The sequence below is a fragment of the Vanellus vanellus genome, assembly GCF_965231255.1.
Source record: "Vanellus vanellus genome assembly, chromosome: Z".
Lineage (NCBI taxonomy): Eukaryota > Metazoa > Chordata > Aves > Charadriiformes > Charadriidae > Vanellus > Vanellus vanellus.
The window spans coordinates 19,118,285-19,136,799 of NC_138908.1; the positions used below are offsets into that span (position 1 = coordinate 19,118,285).

Genomic DNA, 18,515 nt, shown 5'->3' on the forward strand with positions numbered 1-18,515 from the left:
TTTCAGCTGTTTTACAACGCTTTTATTTAAAAACACCGGAAATAATGAGAATGCATAGGCTAACCGTTCCTTAGTTTATGTCAACATGCAGCCATTTCATTTTTTTTACCTGTTTTGAGAGAGAAAAGCAGTAGTAAGCTGCAGATTCTAAAATGTTGATTTAGAAAGATATATTTGATTCAGAAAACACAAAAAAGTCTCCCAGCTCTGTTATTCTCTGGCCTTAACAAAAGAATTCCACTGTCAGAGAGTATTACTGAAACATGTACACAAGGGTTCCACGTTGTCCTGAGTTTTTTACAGGGGAGCCTTTTTACTTGTATGTACATGTGCTTTTACACATTGAATGCTGATTAGCAATTTGTCTTTTAAATTTCCTGATTTGTGCCAATGAATTAAAAAAAATATCATTGATCATATGCATATTTACCATGTCCAGATTCATCCTTTTCAATGTTTTTCCTTTTCTCATCTAATAGTGTGTAAATAGTGGTCTGCAGTCTTTGTGTTTCCAAAAATGTAGTTTATAGTTCCACAAATTTAGAAGAAAATGTACAAAACCAAAATAATAAACAATTTGTACACTTGTGCACGCTGCTTTTTATAGTCTTATATTTGCCATTGTCAGAGATAGGATAAAAAGTAGATTTCTATTTTGGTTTTCTATTACTTTCATGAGCTTTAATAGTCACACAGGCTATATCTACAGTGTCAAAACTGAACTTGAAGAGTAAAAAAAAAAAGGTATAACTGACATCAGTATAACAATAACGGGAAAATTGCTGATTTCCCATTGTTTCAGTTTTCTTTGTGAGTCATATGACATTAGACTTTCTTTGTATTTTATTGTGTAGTCCTCAGCTGTTTCTTCAGTACTTAAAAGCCCTTTTTTCTAGTTGTGAGTCTTGTTGAAGTTCAGAACAAGCTGTGCCAGATTCACTTGCTGCTCTTGGAATCTGTTCTTGAACGTCTCTCAGTCAAAACTGCTGCCCATAGAGATCTGCATCCTACGTGTTATTTCAAATATGTGGATTGATTTGCTGTGCTTACACAGTTTGGTGACTGCATCATGGGCAAGAGAGAGAAGCAAAGGAAAGGGGTGGCTGATAACTCAGAGTGGGAGTTCTTTTTTTAGTATTGAGTCTGAGTTGCAGTTTGTCTTTTAGCCTGGGTAACAAGTGTAATCATTGCACTCCCTTACCAGAGATAAGACCAGTGTCATCTCTCTATGTTTCTAGAAGTGACATGAAAACAGATTTAATCCCCTTTGCTTTCATGAAATTAATTACTTTCCTATATTGCTAAATAGGAGATGATGTGAGTATTTCACTGGAAGTGTGAAATTCTGTTACCATTCATAAGGAAAACTGACTTATTTCAGGTAGTATTTTAGAACAGCTTTTTTTTTTTTTTTGTTACAAATACTCTTTGAACTTGCTTTTCTAGAAAGGGATTTTTTTTTGTGTTTGCTTGTTTTTTACTTTATTTTCTTAGTGTTTCTGTTTGGTTATCATAATTTTATCAGGGATCTTTTGTGTGTGGCAGGAACTGTAATTGCACTATTCTTCATGCTATGAATGCCCACCACATACCTGCCTTTGTCTCTCTTTGTGATCTTCCAAGCAGCTTCCCTAGCAAACTTCATCCAAAAGTGTACAGAGAGGAATTACCATAGCTATGTTAAGTTCTTAAAGGGGAACACAGAGAACAGCGTACCACCTTTTCTATTCCTTTTTTTTTTTTTTTTTTTTTTAATTCCTTCATGGAAAAGAAGACTTTTTCTTCTAAGATTTTGAATATGGGCTTCCCAGTTTGCTTTCTGTGAAATTATAAGTCAGGACGGTGATACTGAGCTTTTATGGCCTTGATGATAGATTCTGAAGAGTCCAGCATATTCTTAAAGTTCCATTTAGACATTTATGTCCAGCCTAACTTGGTGTTCAGTTTACTTCCAAATGTCAGAGTAGAGTTTCTGAATTCATTTGTATACGGAGAGTGCGCTTGAATCAATGACTGTACAATGTACTCCAAAGGGTAATACCAGTTTGCTGAAGTTACTAGTATGTTCTTTAGCAAAACTTTCTGGTGGCAATAAGAACTGCATGTGGGTGTTTTTCTGTTATTTATTGAGTTGGGATGTGTGTAAGCTTGCTTAGGGTGGTGTTGATCTTTTAGATACCTTAACACTAACCTTGCCCTTTGCTGGTGCTGCAGTGTGGATGACTGAGCTGTCTGAGATGCTACTCAGAGAGTCATCTCCTGAAAGCTGAGCTTTGAATCTGCCTGGAAGTGTGTATTAACTCACATACCGGATTCATCCTTAGTGCTGTGCTAGAATGTCTCAGCATAAACAGACATGATTATTTATTAATACAGCTTCAGATAGGAAGATGCTGCTGGGTACACTGCAAAACTTCTATTATAACTTTTTAGTGGTGGCAGAAGGACTGCTGGGTGTACCCAGTGATTTGAGTCTTTGTGTCCTTGTGTAAAGTTATTACTCTTTGTTCTACAGACATCTGTCATGTATTTGATTTAAAACAAAAGAAAAATTCCAAGACTGAGAGGGCTTGCATAGCTGTGGTTTTACAAAACAGCTACAGCTTAAGTATTATGCAAGTCCATGAAGCACTTTGTGTATAAAAGCTTCTGTGTTTTTTTTCAAGCAGAGAGAGGAGTAGGTGGTATATCCGTATAATGAAGGTGGGAAACTGCAGGATATTGTGGGTGCTAAAAGCTTATATGGGTTCAAGCAGAAATAGGCATGTTCATGGTAGATAAATATGTCAAGATCTACTTAATGCAAAATCTCTTAAGAAGTACTTGAGTTAGAAATTTTTTGAGGCTGGGATAAGATTCTACAGAAATATTTCTGTGTGACTTTTCTATTCTTGTGTTCTTGCCCGAGCACCTGCTTTTTGTAATTCTTCACAATATGGTACTAAGTAGACCACTTATCTCTTCTAGTACAGCTCTTCTTTTGGTTTCTATTTGCAACTTTTTGGCTTACACAACTTTATAAACATGCTTCTAGTCTAAATTTGGTTCTGTTTCTCCTTGACCTAGAAGCCGTATTCCCTGGGGATGGCAGGAGGGGGGCAATGTAGAGAAGCTGGCTGTGGCAAATGCAAAAGATATGACCATGGATGACTGAAGCAGTAATATAAGCACCTGAGGACAGGGTGAATTCTGATTTTATGCAGCTTAAACTGTAGAGGGAAATACTGGCTCTCTCGTTCATAGGGACTTCCCTTTCATTTGTTATTGGCTCTGTGCTGGTTCAGGATTTACAGGCAAAGACTTGGTAAGAAAAAAACTTAATTATGTCCTTAGTTATATTGAACATTCATTTTTGTCAACAAAGGACTAGTAACTCTACAGGAAATAATAAGCTAAGATGATGGGAAGGTAAATAATTTGTCAGCCTGTCTTTAAGATTCCTGTAGTAATTACAGCAAGCGAACAATTTCTTGTAGGATTGGAGATGCAGTCATAAGATACTACTACCACTGACATAGCATATTTACCAGTTCCTTACTTAAAGGCAAGAGTAGCCTCTTTGTGATAGAGCTGATATTGCTTTTTATTGTTAATTACATGTTTATTCTTCTGGCTTGTCATGTCATTCATTTTTGCACATACAGGGCAAAATTTATCCCTGTCAAACTTTGCAAGTGTTTGGAATGCTTCAAAAATAATGAAATTAAGACATGTTGATTGATTGCATTTATTTGTAATTAAAGAATACCACCTAATTTCATTCCTTTCTCCAGTACATTTTTTACTTCAAAGTAAGAGAGCAAAAACTTGTCCTAGTCTCATGACTTGACTTGATTTCAGTTGATTTAAAATCAAAATCAATATCTGTCTGTAAATATTCATTTTCTAGAACACTTCCAGCAAACTGTTAAATCAAATCTCATAGCTGTACACTGCTGTGGTGTAGTACTAAAGAGGGATATATGGATTGTAACTATTCCATCTCAGAAGTAATATCACAGCTAAGTACCATTTCCATTTTGCTTATACAGCTTTTTTGAGAGGTACTAGTCCGTACAGAACCAAGTCATTTTAAAAAAGAAATCTTACTCATAAATCCATGTGAAACTTTGAAGAATGCACAAAACAGTGAAAATGGCTTGACATCTTAGAAAAAAAATTATAGTTCTGTGAATGTAAAAGTATATGAATTTTTAAGAGTATTACTTTTCTTTCTGAAAAACAATTTGCTCTTTATTCAGGTGTTGAAAAAAAGCACAACAATTGTCTGTGGTTGATTGAGTGCAGCTAGTGATTTATATATTCATTCAACATCGGTACTTTACTGCCTTGTTTCCCGCTATCTTTAAACAGGAGGAAGAAAAAACCTGGTGAAACATTTATTATAAGGAGATAATAAAATCCCAGTAGATTATCTATGCATTTTTGGATGTGTATTGCATAATCACACAAAGAGAAGCACTGCAAAAAGTGTTTGTGAATAGCTGTAGATACTTTTTTCCAGAGAAGTTTAGGGACATAATTAAGAAGTAAAAGAAACTGTTGCTTTCTGTTTCATGTTTTAGTCTTATTATTGCCAAGCTAAATTCTTCTAATGAGATCTTGGCATCGAGTAAGAAATATGGGGGTTTGGGTATTGCTCTGATCAAGTTAAGATATTTGCCCACAGAAGTGCGTTAGGAGAGGAGGTAAAAACCAGAAAATGACTTGTAGGTGCAATTTAAGCAAAGGAAATATTCGGCCAGCATAGGCTGCTTTTGATAATCACAAAATGTGTTTTTGGAAGAGGTTCTCAGTTGCTTTAAACTGGGACTGCAGTTTGGCCTTAGTGGAAAAGCAATACTTTATGCTAGCTCTGTAGTTTTAAGCAATTTAATGGAAGAGTTTGATAGCATTGAGGGATGGGGTTAATGTTAGGATATCTTTGCATTGCAATTTGTTTGCAACTTCAATGTCTTCCTTTATTTTTCAATTTATTTCTTTTTCTTTTATTGGGGGTGGGTAGTATTTATGTCCAGTTGACCTCCTTACTTTGATAGTACTGATTCATTCTCCGTACACTGGTGGTTGCAGCACAGAATTTCTGAGTCAAAAAGCACATTGGTAAGGTGTTTTTTTTTCACGGTTACATAACTTAATCTTACTTCTATCTGCCACAAGGAGCTTTACATTTTCTCTAACAGCTTTACAGTTTCTCTAACACTCACCAAGACAACAGGGAGTAAAGTTGTCTCCAAATAGTAATCTTTCATCTCAGTTTACTTAAGGTTCTATCTTACAAATGTCACACGAATTGTATTCATGTTTAATCTTAATGAAGTGGGAATAAAAACCTCATGTAATGTTACTATAGATCTTACATATTGTGTAAAATTAAAAGTTACATGTACAAACTTCTGCATGCAGTCTTTCTCACAAATGATCGTACAGCTGTAGCCATTAACTCAAATGTTTTGTCAGCTCCTCGTGAGATGTGGTTTTACATGGCTGCCTTTTCTTTCCTAGCTTTCATTGCACTATTATTTTGTTCTCAGGAATCATGTTTACAACATTCATCCACTGACTCACTCTGGCTTCTTCAACTTCTATGCTGTATTGCTAAAGCATATCCAGAGTGCAATCACTGTTTTATTTTGCACTCCCATCTTAAAGTCTAGTGGTCTGGCCTTATTGCCTACTCTTAGTAACAACTCCCTGGCAAATTGTCAGCATGAAGCAATCCTTGGTTACTTCAGGTTTGCTTTTCTTCTTCCCAATGGCTGTTTATCATTTCCTGCACAGGTGCTTTTTTTCATTTGCGTCCTCTCTGGAGTGCAGAGTTTTCACTTCCATGTGTCCTCTTTGATGAGCTTTTAACCATTTTTGTTGTTGTTGTTTTCATTTGTATGTCTCTGGTGGATACTATTCAAAGCATTTATTTAACAGAAAATTAAATTAAAATTATCTAACAAAATTAAGCACAAATTTCAGATTTAACCACAGATCTAGAATTTTCCTTTTGGTTTCATTTTATTATCATTCTTTAGTTTTCTGTGTCCAATCCAAACCTGAAAGCTTTTGAGGCAGAGAGAAATGTATTATTTTGCTTGTCTGTAAAATGTCTCAAGCATATATGGCATTCTCTAAAGATTTGGATTCTGCTGCTATGAGCAAAGTGCCCCAGAACACTTCCTACCGTCTTCTCAATTATATATTTCTACACTCTTTTAATATTCAAGTTATTAGTTTAGATATCTTGAGAAAACCTTTTGAAATAGGGAGTTAAAAAAAGTTTTAAAAAAAGTATTTAAAGTTAGTGCATTGACAAGCAAAAACTCAACAGCTGTAGTATTCATTTGCTTTAGCAAAGATCTGTGATCTTCCTATAGTCATACAACACTGATTTTTTCCTTGAAACTGGTCTTGTAGTTAGGTACTCAAGAAGGAGGTAGCTTACAAGATACATTAGCCAGCCCCTCTGAGTTAAGTGATTCAGTAGCACTGGTGCATTTGAGCGCTTGTCTGTTTCCTAATTAGAATGTTCATAATTAACTTTTTATTTCCCAAATCTACTCAAAGACTTGAGTGTCTACATAAAAATTTAAAAGAACAAGAAAAAGCAAAAGAATCTTGGATCATAACTCTAATTCTACTTTTGTTGATTTCTTTTTCTTTATATATATATTTCATAAATTGCTGTTAACTAGTGTTAGTTTTTAAATATACCCTTGCTGTTTTGAGTTTAGGTAGAGATTAATTTAATTCACGACAGCTGATTGCTGGTTCTAAATGGTGATTATGTATGTTTTACAGATGCTGTTGCTGTTATCTTCTGTCTAGTTTGAGCATTACTAGCAAGAAAGGCTTGAGTGGCTACAGAAAAAATTAAAAGGACAAGAAAATAAAAAATAAATTGCAATCAGTAAACTGGAGGTGATGGATAAACATAATATCTACATTAAATTTGCTTTATCTAAACCATCAATTTTTCTGTTCATTGTGTGGTAAACATGCCCAGCTGTTGTCTAAATGAAAACAAACAAACAAACAAAAAAAAACCACAAAAAAAAAAACAACAAAAAAACACCAAAACCCCAAAACAAACAAACAATAAAAAAAAGACACCAAACCAAACCAAAAACCCACCAAAGGCTCCACAGATATTTCTAAAGATAAAGTGAAACTATAAGCACAGATTTGACTTAATGAACAATTTAGATTTCAGGATAAATTATTTTGGGTCTGTACGCATGTTAACTTTAATTTCTTGGGGTCAGCTAGAGAAATCCAGCTCCATCCCTGCTGGGAACCTTATATTGTTGTCCCATAAGAACCCAGAAAGAGGGTAGGAATGAGTTAATGTCCTGGTCCATTCAGGAGCGTGACACCAGATCCTACAGAGCTTGAAGCCTCATGATATCGATGGTGGGGGAGAAGTGGGCATCTCTGCAGAGCTCAAATCTGCTTAATGGCTAAGGAGCTCCTCAGGCTATAAAAAGATGTCTCCCACATGCTTGTACATGTGAATCAAGTCCTGTTTTATTTCAGAATTGAAAAATGGACAGATTCTGCACAACTAGAGCAGCATTTTTGTTTCTAAATATTCTCTTTCTTACTTCCACAGGAAGTGCATTGTGAAATGGAGGCTATTTTTTTCAACCCACTTTTTTTCTTTTTTCTCTTTTTTTTTTTTTTAACTACATCACTGGGTTAGTCACTGGTTCTCTGTTGCTTTTTCATCTTACTTGATTTTTTTCCTTCTGGGACAAAAAAAGCAAAAGAAAATAACAGTAAACAGAATCACAACTTGTGGTGGGAATGAATCTCGACAGATAAACTGTGTTGTTATGTCAGAGCCATTTTGTGCTGGTTCTATGTTTTACAAATGGGTAGGTGAAAAAAAAATTCTGATGTGTACTACACATTTGCCCAGAGGGCAAGAGATAAACTCTGTAGTCATTTAAATTCAAGGACAGTTCATAATAGACTTTCCTGTTACTCTTGAGAAAATGTTTGCACTGTCAGAAGGACAGTTTGAATGGACAAAAATTTTCTTATCACTAGGGTCTGCCATTTCATGACACACGTGCTGCATAATAACAGCTATATCCTCACAGCATCAGTGGAATATCACCTTTAATGTGTCTGTCTCAAAATAATAAACAACAGGTTTTGTTTCTCTAGATTTACACTGCATGGAATACATTTATTTTGTAGAATGTGGAACAGAGTCCAGTTAAAGACCTGTGGCTAGTGGTGTTCCCCAGGGGTCTGTGCTGGATCCAGACTTCTTCAACATATTCATCAACGACCTGGATGAAGGGACAGAGTGTACCCTCAGCAAGTTTGCTGATGACACAAAACTCGGAGTAGTGGCTGATACACTGGAAGGCTGTGCTGCCATTCAGCAAGACCTGGACAGGCTGGAGAGTTGCACGGAGAGGAAACTAATGGTGTTCAATAAAGGCACGAATAAGGTCCTGCACCTAGGGAGGAGTACAGGTTAAGGGTTTACCTGCTGGAAAGCACCCCTGCAGAGAGGGACCTGGGAGTCCTGGTGGACAAGTTGACCAAGTGGCCAACAATGTGCCCTTGTGGCCAAGAAGGCCAATGGTATCCTAGGGTACATTAAAAAGAGCACGGCCAGCAGGTTGAGGGAGGTTGTCTTTCCCCTCTTCTCTGCCCTATTGAGGCCACTTCTGGAGTACTGTGTCCAGTTCTAGGCTCCCCAGTTCAAGAAGGACAAGGCTGGAGAGAGTCCAGCAGAGGGCTACAAAGGTGATCAAGGGAATGGAGCACCTCTCTTATGAGGAAAGACTGAGAGACCTGGGTCTGTTTAGCCTGGAGAAGAGAAGTCTGAGAGGGGATCTCATCAATGCTTATAAATATCTAAAAGGCAGGTGTCAAGAGGATGGGGCCAGACTCTTTTCAGTGGAGCCCAGTGACAGGACGAGGGGCAACGGGCACAAACTGGAACCTAGGAAATTCCATCTGAACATGAGGAAAAACTTCTTTCCTTTGAGGGTGACAGATGACTGGAACAGGCTGCCCAGAGAGCTTGTGGAGTCTCCTTCGCTGGAGATATTCAAAATCTGCCTGGATGTGATTCTGTGCAATCTGCTTTAGGTGAGCCTGCTTTGATCTCTGAAGGTCCCTTTCAACCCCTACCATTCTGTGATTCTGTGAATAGGGACAATTTTTGTTGCACACGAGGCCTAAAGCAAAGAAGCCATCATTTGTGACTAGTTCTGCAGAAAAAAAATACATTAAATTACTAGAATTTTGTGTATGTCTTAAAATAACATTAAAATGCATTTTTGTTATATTATTTTCTTCTTTATTGGGAATTTGACATTAGATATTGTGAGTGAATTTTATTAAGACAATGAGAATTTAATGTATTATTTGCATAGTCCCCATGAGATTTATCCATAGCTAATTATGCAATAACCATGTCAGCAGTCTGTGGCTGTCTTTTTCCTCACATGTGCGGTGTTGGTTTCTAAGGTCCTGTATCCTTATAGGTACCTTTCGAGGGGATTGTCATAGTAGGAAAGAAAAATTACGTTTTGTTGGAATAAGCCAATTGCAAAAGAAACCAGTTTTCGTTCTTGGCATTTTAATATTGCCCTTATTGAGCAATGTAAAGCGACCAAATATTATCACTTAGTATAATCTAATACTGTAATATAGGCCAATGCACAGTCACACGTACGAGCTATCCAGGGCTCCTGTGTTGAGCATCCTTACAGATATGTCTTTCCTTTCTCTCTTGCTGGCACCTGTCTAAAGACTTTGTTTTTTTGCTTGCCAAGGAGTTTCTTTGGTTTATGTTGCATCAATCCATTCTGTAGCTGTTATAACTTACTAGAAGATTACATATTGGATTCCAGGAGAGCATTCAGTAGTATATTCAGCCATATGTAGGCAGACCCTAATATTTACACAAATCTGTACTAAACTTGCAGAGGGGTGCTTGGATTTCAGGCTTAGTGCCCAGGACTGTCTTTTCCTTGTTTCTTTAGATTCACTGTTTCATTTTGAGAAGTTCTCTCCACCTTGGTTTGCATGTGTAAAGTAAGGTGATAATGTGAGTTCTTTCTCCTGTAAACTGTCTTGCTATGAATTTTGCATTGTCTTACTACAGATGTGGTTTATCTTCTTTTGTTTTGAAATTTCCAAGTGTAGTAATATGCTGTACCCTGGAGGAGACGTTTGGGATCTGACTTACCAGAGTTCAACCATATCTTTCGACTTCTAGGCTGGTATTTTAAATCCTGTTTATCTGGGGGAATCAACGTCTGTGTTTTAAGGGTATAATTTTTCTTTATCTTTTATTGGAGAAAAATCAGAATGCTAAAAGAGAAACTGAAATCCAACATAGTATTGGGCTTTGAATAGTGAATAAAAGATTAGTTGTTTTGGTCTTGGAGAAAAACCTGTAAATTTTTTTTTCAAAGATGTTTGAAAGCTCTTTCTGAATCATGGTTATCTGCATGTTTGCCATTTTTAGGAGAAGGCAGGCACTGAACTGAATATGAATATGAATTTTTATGAATTTTATATCACACAAATCATAGCTACAGAATCACAGCGGAAGCTAAAGCACTCTTTCATTCTATGGTGGTTTTGCTTTCACTATTTACTGTTTATGACTGGGCATGTGAGTGAGTTACAAAGCTGACCAAATAAAGAGTCGCTGTAGTAATGACTTTCACTTTCTTTGCAGTTAACATATGGCTTATACTCCTCAAAAATAGGCTTACCTTGAAATCAATAGTATTAGGACTGAATTATTGAAAGCAGGTAGTAGAATTGAGAGTCTCAGAGGGGTAAGGATTGATTCAGTGGCACAAGTGGAAGCATCTAGTTTCATTTCAGATATACTTGGGTGTCCCCTCCAGCTCTCTCTCCAGAACGTCACATAAGGAGCCCAAACAATGGCACAATATTTTTATTCATGGGCCAAAGTTAGCTAATAACATTTCAGCTACTGCTTACTTTATGTATATCCTGTGAGGATATAAAGGGTAAAGATCAATTTTTAAATACGTGCTTATTTCTTGTGGTGTGTGTTGCAGTTACCTGTAGATTGTAGCTACAGATGTTCAACTAGGCACTGAGTGAAATGCGGTTTTCAGGAAGGGCTTTTAATTGTTGACATGACAAATTTTTGCTACCTAGTAATGGCACCATCAGTTGCTTGTCCTATAAAAAACTGAGTAGAAAAAGGAGTTTGAAAGACTAGAAGAGATCTAACATTGTCGAAACTACAAAGAGAAATATGGGAGGTAGAGGAAATCTTGGAATAAAGTGCATGTGTTAATAAATGCTTGTAACTTTGGAAACCAAGCTACTTTTCCGCTTTTCTTGCAGCAAATGCTATTTCAGGATTGCTTCAGAGGATCTCAGATTTTAAGGAAAATATTCATGAAGGGGGATTATGTAGACTGATACAAGAGGGCAGCTGCTTCTTAGTACCTTATTTATGTTAAAAAATTGTCAGGGAAGAGCATACCAAACTTATGATTGTAGGTGTATAGTATCATGTATACAGAGATGCATATTTAAATCTGGACTGTATGAAAGGTCAGTGCTAAAAGATACTCTGCAGAAGATTTGGATTCAGAATCTGTGATGTAGAAGCTAAAGTTAAATAATTCAGTCTCCTCCTGCAATGGAAGGCAAAGCGTAATATTGAAGGATTACAGTTCACTTACAATTATATTACCAACTAAACCCTAGAGGGAAAGAAATGGAATTTCATTCCAGAGTGCAAGTTATATTTCTTTTGTATTCAGGTGATGAGCTAGCAAACTAGCCACCCCTATTATTATTATTAATAATAATAATAATAATAATAACAATAATAATAATATCATTATCATTATCATTATTATCATTATCATTATTTATTGTGTTTGTTTATTGTGCTGGTATGAAAAAAGAAATAACAGTCAAAAAAAATTGGATATTTCAGTTCTGGGTAGGACAGAACTCATAGCGGAGAGTGCTTTTGTTTCTCTGTGCCTTCAGTGGGGCAAGCTTTTCTCAATATTTTCACTCTTGCTGTCATGCAGGTGGTTGACCAGATTGACACACTGACGTCTGACCTGCAGCTGGAGGATGAGATGACAGACAGTTCCAAAACGGACACGCTCAACAGCAGCTCCAGCAGCACAACAGCTTCCAGCTTGGAGAAAGTCAAGGTGCGGGGCAGCGCACCTCTCATCAAGCCACCCGCGCACCCCTCCGCTATCCTCACTGTGCTGCGGAAGCCGAATCCGCCCCCGCCTCCACCACGACTGACGCCCGTCAAGTGTGATGAGCCTCCGAGGCTGCCTCCATCAGCCAACCCTGTCAAGACTAATGGTACCCTGCTGCGAAACGGGGGTTTGCCAGTTGGACTCAACCGCATCCCGAACGGAGATATATGCTGTGTACCAAACAGTAATTTGGAGAAAGTTTCGATGCAGCCTCTGATGCACAGATCTGAGAAAGAGCGGTGTCCTCAGCCGGCAGCAAGGGAACGGGTACGATTTAGTGAAAAAGTGCAGTACCACGGCTATTGCCCCGACTGTGATGTTCGGTATAACATTAAAAACAGGGAGGTGCACTTGCACAGTGAGCCTGCCCGTGTTGTGGGAAAGCTGCCGCACCAGTGCCCTCCTCTGCCGCCTCCACCACCTCCGCTGCCTCCATTTCCTCTGGAAAATGGAGGGTTGGGGATTAGTCCCAGTAATAGCTTTCCTCCTCCAAGACCTGCGACTGTGCCTCCACAAACTGCACCAAAACCGCAGAAGACCATCCTGAGGAAATCAACCACTACAACAGTGTGATGTATGCCACTTGAAACAACTCTTTGTTTTTTTTCCTATATATAAGCATAAATAGGTAATGAGCACTTTCTACTTGAGCAATAAAAAGACCCAATGTATTACTCCCTGTGTCCAGTGAAGTGGCATAAAAATCACATGGTAAGTACAAAGAGGAATGCTTGTTGATCTCACTCGCCAAAAAAATGCCATTATGGCAAAGGATACTGAAAGAATATTCGTGCTTTAGCTCATAAGTTGTAAATGTCTATTGCAGTTTCATATCTGTAGCGTGGTTTGAAAGACAGTGAAAATAAGGTTTTGTTTGAAAATACTGAGTGGCAATTCATGATAGATTTCAGTCTATCTGACATAAGGGAATAACCGTTGCTCCTGGGTTTTGGAAAACTTCCTGTTTCTAGCAAATACCTTTTAAAATGTCATTTGACAAAGCATAGTGGAGTACCAGAAAACAGCTTTTGACTGAATTCTAGCAAATGCATTTTTCTCTGCCTGACTGCTTGAGCGAAGGCATTGTGTGTGGAGCAGTGCTATAGGAGATAATCATTGAACTTTCAGGCAGTTTGATCTCAGGTGGGGAAGTAAAGAAATAATTGAAAGGTATGTTAATATGGCATCAGAAAACTGAATTATCTTGCATTTTGCTTCTCATTTGCTTGATGTGCCACAGCCAAGGTGAAGTGCAGAGTTTTCAGGTGAGCATGGACCCCATTCAGCTCCGCCGTATTTCCACTGCTTAAACTGCAAAATGGTAGTAATAATTTATCTCATTTGTGATGGTGGTAGATTAAAATGACAAAGCTCAGTCCTGTGTTTTTCACAAAGCTTTTGTCTGGTGCAAATCTCTTTTTGAAGCCAAAGAAAATTTTGCCTAAGGCCTGCAGGGACATCCACTTAATTCATGTAAAGAGCTTTGAAGTTGAAAAGCTTTGGGCAATTACGAAGCATTAACATGCAAAACAAGATATTTTACATGTTATCACATTTTGATGCTGAACCCAATTAATATTCTTACTAGTTGAAAAAAAGTCCTCAGTGTTTTTAATTATTTTATGAAAGAACATTCTTTTATTCTCACAAAGAGAATTGTTGGGACCTAGACTTAAAAAACATCTGATCAGTGAAGAAAATCTGATAATAAATCTGTTATTTATAAAAGTTGTGCCAAATTAATCTCAAATGGCCCAACAGATGCTATATAAAAGCAGTATGCTTTTTTCAGCTGAAATGTAAAACATACTCTATGGCAAAGCAGACAAAACTAGACAAAACAGTTTTTTAATTTAAATTTCGATTTGCATGCAGTAATAAGTATTAAACTGAAAACCAGTCTTCAACAGTTTCCCTGTATGCACATTACAGTACACTAATAGTATTTAAACCAAATAGTAAGAATAATCATAACAGAAATTCTAACGGATAACTACCCTTTGAAAACCTTTGCAGTAAACAAGGATTGTATTTTGTGCAAATACGCATTTAGGGTCTAAAGCTTCATGTTGTATTCCTTGCATAAAAGTGGCAAAGCAAGGAAATTGCCTTAAATGCTTAATCATGCTTTCCCCAGGTGGTGCCCACGTGTTTTTCATGATGCACTTCACATTTTGTGTTGCTTGACTATACTTAATCTCATGAGAGCTGTTGCCAAGTGAAGTCCTAGAGCTTGCAGCAGGAGGCAGTAACTCGTTCTGTATGTGTGCGAGACTTTTGCTGCCTAAATGAAGTTTCTGTCAGGTGGATTCTGCTCATGCCCTGAGACTCCACAGCACCTCCTTTGCTCACACATTGAAAATTACATTTAAAATTACAGAAACAATGTGTGGACTTATCCACATTGTGTATCTACAGGTTTTTCTTTTAAAAAGAAAACTTCTTCTGTCTGGTTTACTTTATCGCTACTGTGCAGATCATATGCCAACTGTTATAAGGTAGTTTAGTATTTTTTTTCCTTCTTAAAATAGACACTGTGTACAATAAATTAATGCAAATCAAACATGGCATATTTTTTCTAAAATATTTCTTTCACCTTAAATTTGACAAAATTACACTGGCTAATCTTAATGGGGGAGGGTCTGCTGCACATGTCTTAACTCACTTGGCTCGTTTTTTTTTTCAGTATAAACTCATCTCTGATAGCAGAGTACAGTACTGCTCCTCTGGATTCTGCCTCTGCGCTGGTCAGAGTCTCATGAACATGTCAGTACCTCCAAATTAGATGCTATACTTTATGAATATGCATTGATATACATGTAAATTTCAGTTTTATCGCGGTGTTAAGTTTACAGTTCTCAGCTCTGGAAAGTTTAAGTGGCATCTGACTTTCAGCATTTCATGTTCAGTTTTGGTATCCAACATCTTCCATCTTGCCCTTTGTCCTCTCTTTCAGAGGTGCTTTCCTTTCTCTTTCCCCATGCTTCCTGAGCACCCTTTCACAAACCACTGCCCTTCTTTGTGCATTTTCATTGGTGGGGCAAAAATGCTATGCTATCGAAACAAAAGATGCAACTTTTCAAATGCAGCTTTTGGCCAGAAACGCAGTTTCCAAATGTGCAGCAAATACATTGTTTTTCTGCAGTTTGCTAACCCAGGCTCTCTTTAATGCACCAACGTGGTCCAAGGTCTCTGTTAAATCATGCTATGAATGATGAATCAATTCTTCTGTTTTAATGAAAGTGTTTCTGGCCTGTGTCCTGTTGTAAGGTATTTTTATCAGTATAATAATTCCACAATATTAACATGACACCATAAAATTCAGGTTATACCAGGTAAATTTGCAAAGCATGGGAAACAATTAACTTTAAGCTTTGCAGCACTGTCTGGAAACTTCTAATAAAAATGGCGTAAGAAAGAATGCAATACTATATTCAGCAAGCAATGTTTTTTACATTTAAATTAAGTATGTAATTTCTGTGAAGCATTTTTGAATACCTGTAACATAGTATTTTTCACACCTTACTGAGAAAAACACAATAGACTAACCAGAACCTGAGAGGAATTGTCTGCCTTTGAAACTTAAATTTAATATCTTTGAGATTATATTTAGTGTTTTGCAAAGACGTTAATACTTGAAAAACTGAAAGACCAGTAACAGTACTCAGAGCTTTAAATCAACGTTTGCCATCATTTCAGTCTACTGCTCAGTTTTGATTCCCCAAAGGAATTTCATGTCTGAATTGTCCAGATCTAGACTTCTAACATGCAAATAGAAGGAGAAGATCAATTTATCAATTTAATGAAGGGGATAAGCTTAGGAAAATAAGCCATGAATTTTGCTTAGTTTGTAATATGTCGTTGATTAATAAAAGCTGGCATATGGACGCTTCGTAAGAAAGGAACACTAGCAGAATAAAATCCAATAACAATCCTTTTTAAGGACATGAGGAAAGAATCTTCAAAAAGATTTTCGATCTTTTTATCACCTAATAAAAGTCACTGTTCTTCCTTCTCTCTTGTCTTCTGGAGTTGTCACACCTTTCATCATACCTTTCATCACATCATCCATTGTTCATAGAAACAAGAAAAGGTTGCAAATCTTCATCTTCCTTTTTATTATTAAATCAATATTTTATTTAAAATGTTGCGTGAAGTAAGTGAAGTAGATTACAGCTCTTATTAACTTCCTTTGGATAACTTCATTATTGGTTTTGAAGCAAGCACAGTGCAGTGTGAATTCTTTAATTATCTGAGGGAGTTGAGTTCCTGTTCTTAAATGATCTGGCATCTGTCTGCCTCTTGTTGGTCAAAGAGTGTTCTTGTTAGCTGAGACTGGAGCTGCTGGAATAAATGGACTTGACCAGATATCTTGCTCCAGGAAAACGGCCCGTGCCCTTGTCAACCTGTGCAAGTCTGCTACTGTTTTCTGAGTTTTTTTTACATTTGTTCATGTATGGCAGAGTCCCCATGTTACTATGTAGTTGGAGGGTTTTGTTAAGAAATTGAGCCATGTACTGTATCCATCAGCTTGGCTGCATTATTTCAGGGGTGTTTAGGTCGCCCAGTCTTTTGTATGCTGGATCTTTGGAAATTTTGAGGCAGATTTTTCTTATTGTTGAGATAATCAGTCTCCTGTCAGGTTATGAAAATCAGGTGAGAATCTGTCATGCAGGTATGACCAAGAGGAACTAAAACCTTTCACTTTTTGCAGGGCTGTTTTTGTTATTGCAGGACTATGTACCTTTTGTGGCGTGAAAATGTTTTTTACAGATAGATGAGAAAAAAGTCAGGTCCCATCCAGTAAAAGAAGTACAACATAAATTGCCTGTGATAGCCAGCCAACAGCAGTGCTTCGAACAATGGGTAAGACCAGGTTCATTCTGCTGCCTTGGTTGGGGAAGGCAAAGAGCGGAGCTCCAGAAACTCTTCTCCTCAAGAGAAGAGTTTTTTTCTTTCATCCTGAAATATTTTATTTGTGTACTAAAGCTCTTTAAGAAACTGAGCACAATCCGCTTTACTGTTGGTTGTAAATTGTATTCATAATAAGAAATTATAGTTTTCTGATCCCAAGTCTGTCCCTTTATGTTGTTTGCCTGATCTTTTGACTCACTTCTTTTGCAATCTTGCAAGCAATAATGAAAAAAAAACGTAAGAAGGGAAAAGTAATAGGTAAATTATGAAAAAAAAAAAAAAAGGAACTTTGAACGAATGTTTAAATGTACTTTTCAGCAGTGCTTGCATGATGATGCCTACATCAATCCCCGAGTTTGTTTTTCTTTAAGTAAGGTTATTGTCATTACTTTAAACTTTATCTTGAATCACTTTAAGCATAAAAGAGCAAGAAAACAGCCAGTCCATGGCAGAATTTTTCATAGAAGTGTTTATTTCCTTTCCAGTTCTGTTTGACTTTGCTATGTTCAAGTTATTAATACATGTCAGTCTCCTTGCTGGATAAATTAGTATGTGAAAACCAAAACATGATAATGATATCTTTTTCTATAAATCTCTAATGCCTACAGAATATTTTTGTTCTCATATTTTGCAAATACAATGATGATTTTATACTGGAGCTGCAAATTACATTATCATCTGTCACCAAGGAGTAACTAACATGCTGTAATTTTAATGGATGACTGTTTTCCTTGAGTTTCACAATTTCAACACGATTACATAGTTCAATTTTATGATGTTAATTTGGGGCTTCAGACCCATGTGAGACAAAACATTGTGTTTAGCAGTCATTAAGATGAACTACAGCCAGTGGAAGCTGACTTTTGAAACAAAGCCAGTGTACTTTCCTCACACCCACTGCAAAAGGATTGGTTGCAGAATCTTTCTAGTACTACATAAAAAGATGTTTGTATGTCTTTATGTTCCAGTTTCTTCCTTGTTTGAAAAAAAAAAAAATAAAAAAATTCCACAGTGACATCTACTTTGGTAAATGTTAGATTTGCAAATATTTGATATTAGGAAATACTGATTCATTGGAGATAATACAAAGCGAAAGAAAAACCTCACTGATTCTCACAACATCATAGAATCATAGAATGGTTGGAAGGGTCCTTCAAGTTCATCTGGTGTCAATCTCCCTGCCATGGGCAGGGACATCTCCCACTAGACCAGGTTGCTCAGAGCCCCATCCATCCTGGCCTTGAACACTTTCAGGGATGGGGCATCCAGAACGTTCTCTGGGCAATCTGTTCCAGTGACTCACCACCCTCAGAGTAAAGTCTTTCTTCCTGATAGCTAATCTAAATCTACCCTCTT

At 37.1% G+C, this 18,515-nt stretch overlaps 1 protein-coding gene across 1 annotated transcript in view; it reads left to right on the forward strand.

Moving 5' to 3' along the window:
* Positions 1-18,515, forward strand: part of PRR16 (proline rich 16) — a gene marked incomplete at its 5' end in the record, with an annotated part of 204,155 nt that overhangs the window by 96,292 nt on the left and 89,348 nt on the right. Inside the window, one exon of the mRNA XM_082497758.1 lies at positions 12,060-12,956. Within this exon, the coding sequence (XP_082353884.1) occupies positions 12,060-12,818 (759 nt within the window). The 3' untranslated portion in view covers positions 12,819-12,956. The remainder of the gene's footprint in view (positions 1-12,059; positions 12,957-18,515) is intronic.